Source organism: Scomber scombrus, unplaced genomic scaffold (genome assembly GCF_963691925.1).
Source record: "Scomber scombrus unplaced genomic scaffold, fScoSco1.1 SCAFFOLD_57, whole genome shotgun sequence".
Lineage (NCBI taxonomy): Eukaryota > Metazoa > Chordata > Actinopteri > Scombriformes > Scombridae > Scomber > Scomber scombrus.
The window spans coordinates 136,337-142,500 of record NW_026910437.1 but is presented as its reverse complement, the minus strand read 5'-3'; the positions used below and the strand labels follow the sequence as shown (position 1 = coordinate 142,500).

At 46.6% G+C, this 6,164-nt stretch overlaps 1 protein-coding gene across 3 annotated transcripts in view; it reads left to right on the top strand.

Annotated features, from left to right (window-relative positions):
• Nucleotides 1–5,768, top strand: part of cinp (cyclin dependent kinase 2 interacting protein) — an 8,895-nt gene extending 3,127 nt beyond the window's left edge. The window contains exons 2-7 of one of the 3 annotated variants that reach the window (XR_009924896.1): nucleotides 1,244–1,418; nucleotides 1,521–1,617; nucleotides 1,891–2,020; nucleotides 4,856–5,331; nucleotides 5,390–5,407; nucleotides 5,444–5,663. Coding sequence is in view for 1 of the 3 variants with exons in the window: in XM_062415161.1 (XP_062271145.1) it covers nucleotides 1,244–1,418; nucleotides 1,521–1,617; nucleotides 1,891–2,020; nucleotides 4,856–5,058 (605 nt within the window). In the remaining 2 variants the exon portion in view is untranslated. Of the gene's footprint in view, nucleotides 1–1,243; nucleotides 1,419–1,520; nucleotides 1,618–1,890; nucleotides 2,021–4,855 lie in introns of all 3 variants that reach the window. The other 2 variants (XR_009924897.1, XM_062415161.1) reach the window with 2 other exon arrangements.
• The last annotated feature ends 396 nt before the right edge of the window (nucleotides 5,769–6,164 follow it).

The window sequence follows — 6,164 nt, the reverse complement described above, 5'->3', positions numbered from 1 at the left end:
CAGTAAAGTACTAGTACCTCTAACTGTACTACAGTAAAGTACTAGTACCTCTAACTGTACTACAGTAAAGTACTAGTACCTCTAACTGTACTACGGTAAAGTACTAGTACCTCTAACTGTACTACAGTAAAGTACTAGTACCTCTAACTGTACTACAGTAAAGTACTAGTACCTCTAACTGTACTACAGTAAAGTACAAGTACCTCTAACTGTACTACAGTACAGTACTAGTACCTCTAACTGTACTACAGTAAAGTACTAGTACCTCTAACTGTACTACAGTAAAGTACTAGTACCTCTAACTGTACTACAGTAAAGTACTAGTACCTCTAACTGTACTACAGTAAAGTACTAGTACCTCTAACTGTACTACAGTACAGTACTAGTACCTCTAACTGTACTACAGTAAAGTACTAGTACCTCTAACTGTACTACAGTAAAGTACTAGTACCTCTAACTGTACTACAGTACAGTACTAGTACCTCTAACTGTACTACAGTAAAGTACTAGTACCTCTAACTGTACTACAGTACAGTACTAGTACCTCTAACTGTACTACAGTACAGTACTAGTACCTCTAACTGTACTACAGTAAAGTACTAGTACCTCTAACTGTACTACAGTAAAGTACTAGTACCTCTAACTGTACTACAGTAAAGTACTAGTACCTCTAACTGTACTACAGTAAAGTACTAGTACCTCAAACTGTACTACAGTAAAGTACTAGTACCTCTAACTGTACTACAGTACAGTACTAGTACCTCTAACTGTACTACAGTAAAGTACTAGTACCTCTAACTGTACTACAGTACAGTACTAGTACCTCTAACTGTACTACAGTAAAGTACTAGTACCTCTAACTGTACTACAGTAAAGTACAAGTACCTCTAACTGTACTACAGTACAGTACTAGTACCTCTAACTGTACTACGGTAAAGTACTAGTACCTCTAACTGTACTACGGTAAAGTACTAGTACCTCTAACTGTACTACAGTATAGTACTAGTACCTCTAACTGTACTACAGTAAAGTACTAGTACCTCTAACTGTACTACAGTAAAGTACAAGTACCTCTAACAGTACTACAGTAAAGTACTAGTACCTCTAACAGTACTACAGTAAAGTACAAGTACCTCTAACTGTACTACAGTAAAGTACTAGTACCTCTAACTGTACTACAGTAAAGTACTCAGACAGCTGATGCGGTTGCTGCGCTCTGATTGGACAGTGTGACTCTTCTCAGGCCCGTCAGGTGACATCACAGTGACCTCATCAAACAGGAAGTGCTCTGCTGTGACAGGAAGTGGACGAAGGATCAAAGATGGCGCCGCTGACTGGCACAACCTGCGCGCTCGTTGGGAGAAACTGAATGACGACGGATTCGTCATCGCAGGAAACATCGTAAACCTGCGACTTAGGTCAGAGGTCACATGATGCTAATGCTATCACCCCTTAGAATGCCTATATTAGCAATAGAGCTGTTGCGTAGCATGTTAGCTGTGTCTGTTTGTCTCCTTCAGCTCTCACCGTGAGCAGCAGGTCCACGCTCCACCAGCAGGAGGCGCCGCCGAACTGCAGGAAGAGTGCTGCAAACTACACGACATCGTACACAAAATGGTAACGTTACGTTAGCTTCAAGTTAGCCAACAAACACCAATCGTATTAATTAAAGAGTTAATTACAGTACAGTTTTAATCTCAGTGTTGGGACTACATTACCCAGCATGCCTTGAATCTGCTGCCATGTTTGAGACCAGTAAGAACCAGGTTCCTAACAGCTGAATGCTGATCCAGCTGCAGGCTGCTGGGCTGGGGGGGGGGGGGGGGGGGGGTGATGGCCCCATGGTGATGAAGATGGAGCGTCTGACGGTGTTTGTCTTCGTCCTCTCAGGTTGCCATAGTGATGAAGATGGAGCGTCTGATGGCGTCTCAGCGAGGAATTCTGGATCTGGAAGAGTTTCAGTTTGGACCTGAAGGCAGGAAAGTTCCTCTGTTCCACAGCTGGACCACCAAGCAGTTCGGTGAGTGTGGGGGGGGGGGGGGGGACTCGTCTGTCTCTGTCTCTGTCTTCATGTCTCAGAGGACTCGTCTGATGTCTTCATGTCTCAGAGGACTCGTCTGTCTCTGTCTTCATGTTTCAGAGGACTCGTCTGTCTCTGTCTTCATGTCTCAGAGGACTCGTCTGTCTCTGTCTTCATGTCTCAGAGGACTCGTCTGTCTCTGTCTTCATGTCTCAGAGGACTCGTCTGATGTCTTCATGTCTCAGAGGACTCGTCTGATGTCTTCATGTCTCAGGACTCGTCTGATGTCTTCATGTCTCAGAGGACTCGTCTGTCTCTGTCTTCATGTCTCAGAGGACTTGTCTGTCTCTGTCTCTGTCTTCATGTCTCAGAGGACTCGTCTGTCTCTGTCTTCATGTCTCAGAGGACTCGTCTGATCTCTGTCTCTGTCTTCATGTCTCAGAGGACTCGTCTGTCTCTGTCTTCATGTCTCAGAGGACTCGTCTGATCTCTGTCTCTGTCTTCATGTCTCAGAGGACTCGTCTGTCTCTGTCTTCATGTTTCAGAGGACTCGTCTGATGTCTGTCTTCATGTCTCAGAGGACTCGTCTGTCTCGGTCTTCATGTTTCAGAGGACTCGTCTGATGTCTGTCTTCATGTCTCAGAGGACTCGTCTGTCTCGGTCTTCATGTTTCAGAGGACTCGTCTGATGTCTTCATGTCTCAGAGGACTCGTCTGTCTCTGTCTTCATGTTTCAGAGGACTCGTCTGTCTCTGTCTCTGTCTTCATGTTTCAGAGGACTCGTCTGTCTCTGTCTCTGTCTTCATGTTTCAGAGGACTCGTATGTCTGTCTTCATGTTTCAGAGGACTCGTCTGTCTCTGTCTTCATGTTTCAGAGGACTCGTCTGTGTCTGTCTTCATGTTTCAGAGGACTCGTCTGTCTCTGTCTTCATGTCTCAGAGGACTCGTCTGATGTCTGTCTTCATGTTTCAGAGGACTCGTCTGATGTATTCATGTCTCAGAGGACTCGTCTGTCTCTGTCTTCATGTCTCAGAGGACTCGTCTGATGTCTGTCTTCATGTTTCAGAGGACTCGTCTGATGTATTCATGTCTCAGAGGACTCGTCTGTCTCTGTCTTCATGTCTCAGAGGACTCGTCTGATGTCTTCATGTCTCAGAGGACTCGTCTGTGTCTGTCTTCATGTCTCAGAGGACTCGTCTGTCTCTGTCTTCATGTTTCAGAGGACTCGTCTGTCTGTCTTCATGTCTCAGAGGACTCGTCTGTCTCTGTCTTCATGTTTCAGAGGACTCGTCTGATGTCTTCATGTCTCAGAGGACTCGTCTGTGTCTGTCTTCATGTCTCAGAGGACTCGTCTGTCTCTGTCTTCATGTCTCAGAGGACTCGTCTGTCTCTGTCTTCATGTCTCAGAGGACTCGTCTGTCTCTGTCTTCATGTCTCAGAGGACTCGTCTGATGTCTGTCTTCATGTCTCAGAGGACTCGTCTGTCTCTGTCTTCATGTTTCAGAGGACTCGTCTGTCTGTCTTCATGTCTCAGAGGACTCGTCTGATGTCTTCATGTTTCAGAGGACTCGTCTGATGTCTGTCTTCATGTCTCAGAGGACTCGTCTGTCTCTGTCTTCATGTTTCAGAGGACTCGTCTGTCTCTGTCTTCATGTCTCAGAGGACTCGTCTGTCTCTGTCTTCATGTCTCAGAGGACTCGTCTGTCTCTGTCTTCATGTCTCAGAGGACTCGTCTGATGTCTGTCTTCATGTTTCAGAGGACTCGTCTGATGTCTTCATGTCTCAGAGGACTCGTCTGATGTCTTCATGTTTCAGAGGACTCGTCTGTCTCTGTCTTCATGTCTCAGAGGACTCGTCTGTCTCTGTCTTCATGTCTCAGAGGACTCGTCTGTCTCTGTCTTCATGTCTCAGAGGACTCGTCTGATGTCTGTCTTCATGTTTCAGAGGACTCGTCTGTCTCTGTCTTCATGTTTCAGAGGACTCGTCTGTCTCTGTCTTCATGTTTCAGAGGACTCGTCTGTCTCTGTCTTCATGTCTCAGAGGACTCGTCTGTCTCTGTCTTCATGTCTCAGAGGACTCGTCTGATGTCTTCATGTTTCAGAGGACTCGTCTGTCTCTGTCTTCATGTTTCAGAGGACTCGTCTGATGTCTGTCTTCATGTTTCAGAGGACTCGTCTGTCTCTGTCTTCATGTCTCAGAGGACTCGTCTGATGTCTTCATGTTTCAGAGGACTCGTCTGTGTCTGTCTTCATGTCTCAGAGGACTCGTCTGTCTCTGTCTTCATGTTTCAGAGGACTCGTCTGTCTCTGTCTTCATGTTTCAGAGGACTCGTCTGATGTCTTCATGTTTCAGAGGATTCGTCTGATGTCTTCATGTCTCAGAGGACTCGTCTGTCTCTGTCTTCATGTTTCAGAGGACTCGTCTGATGTCTTCATGTCTCAGAGGACTCGTCTGTCTCTGTCTTCATGTTTCAGAGGACTCGCCTGTGTCTGTCTTCATGTCTCAGAGGACTCGTCTGATGTCTGTCTTCATGTTTCAGAGGACTCGTCTGATCTCTGTCTCTGTCTTCATGTTTCAGAGGACTCGTCTGTGTCTGTCTTCATGTCTCAGAGGACTCGTCTGTCTCTGTCTTCATGTTTCAGAGGACTCGTCTGTCTCTGTCTTCATGTTTCAGAGGACTCGTCTGTCTCTGTCTTCATGTTTCAGAGGACTCGTCTGTGTCTGTCTTCATGTCTCAGAGGACTCGTCTGTCTTCATGTCTCAGAGGACTCGTCTGATGTCTGTCTTCATGTTTCAGAGGACTCGTCTGATCTCTGTCTCTGTCTTCATGTTTCAGAGGACTCGTCTCGGGTCTTGTTGGACGCCTTCCGTCGGGAGCTGCAGCTGAAGCAGACCATCCTGCAGGAACTTGGCCACACAGTGACCTCTGACCTCTGCATGGTGTACCTGTCCTGCTGGCTGCACCAGCCCTTCACCCCCCCCCAGACCCGCCTGACGCTGGAGGCTCTGCTGCTGGAGACCGGACACCGTCCCCTCTGAAGTCTGTTAGCCTAGCTTAGCACAGAGACAGGAAGCAGAGGTCAGGTGACGTCAGTGTCGGAATAGAATGAGAACCTTAAAGTCTCAACAAAATGACTCAAACTCTGGAGGACTTTTTCAGTTCTAACCCTTCAGAAGAGAGGACACGCGTGTGCAGGTGTGTGTGCAGGTGTACGTGTGTGTGTACAGGTGTGTGCGTGTAGGTGTGTGTGTGCAGGTGTGTGTGTGTGTGTGTGTGTGTGCAGGTTTGTGCGTGCAGGTGTGTGCGTGCAGGTGTGTGCGTGCAGGTGTACGTGTGTGCAGGTGTGTGTGTGCAGGTGTGTGCGTGCAGGTGTACGTGTGTGCAGGTGTGTGTGTGCAGGTGTGTGCGTGCAGGTGTGTGCAGGTGTGTGTGTGCAGGTGTACGTGTGTGTAGGTGTGTGTGTGCAGGTGTGTGCGTGCAGGTGTACGTGTGTGCAGGTGTGTGTGTGCAGGTGTGTGCGTGCAGGTGTGTGCAGGTGTGTGTGTGCAGGTGTACGTGTGTGCAGGTGTACGTGTGTGCAGGTGTACGTGTGTGCAGGTGTGTGTGTGCAGGTGTGTTCGTGCAGGTGTGTGTGTGTGCAGGTGTGTGCGTGCAGGTGTGTGCGTGCAGGTGTGTGTGTGCAGGAGTGATGAAGTCATTGATCAGTTCAGCAGTTTATTGGAAGAACAGGAAATGTATTTAAACATCAATAAAGTTCAATTTCCTCCAAACTGTTCTTTTGAAGTTTTATAAAAAGTACTAAAATAATTCTTTAACTTGTTTAAACTTAGTTTTTTATGTTTATCTACATTTGAACATCAACTCATACATTCCTATTTTTAAATGAGCGATGAATCCAAACAAGTTTACAAATGTACACTCGACACCCGAATCCTAAACCAGCAGGTCCTCTGATGACATCATCATAGGTGACATCATCATAGGTGACATCATCATAGGTGACATCATCATAGGTGACATCATCACTGTCTGAGTCACAAACTGATTCTCTCCATAATAAATGAGGCTCATATTTATTGTTGAATCTGCTGTGGTGAGATCAGGGTTTTATTGATCAGGTTTATTGATCAGGGTTTTATTGATC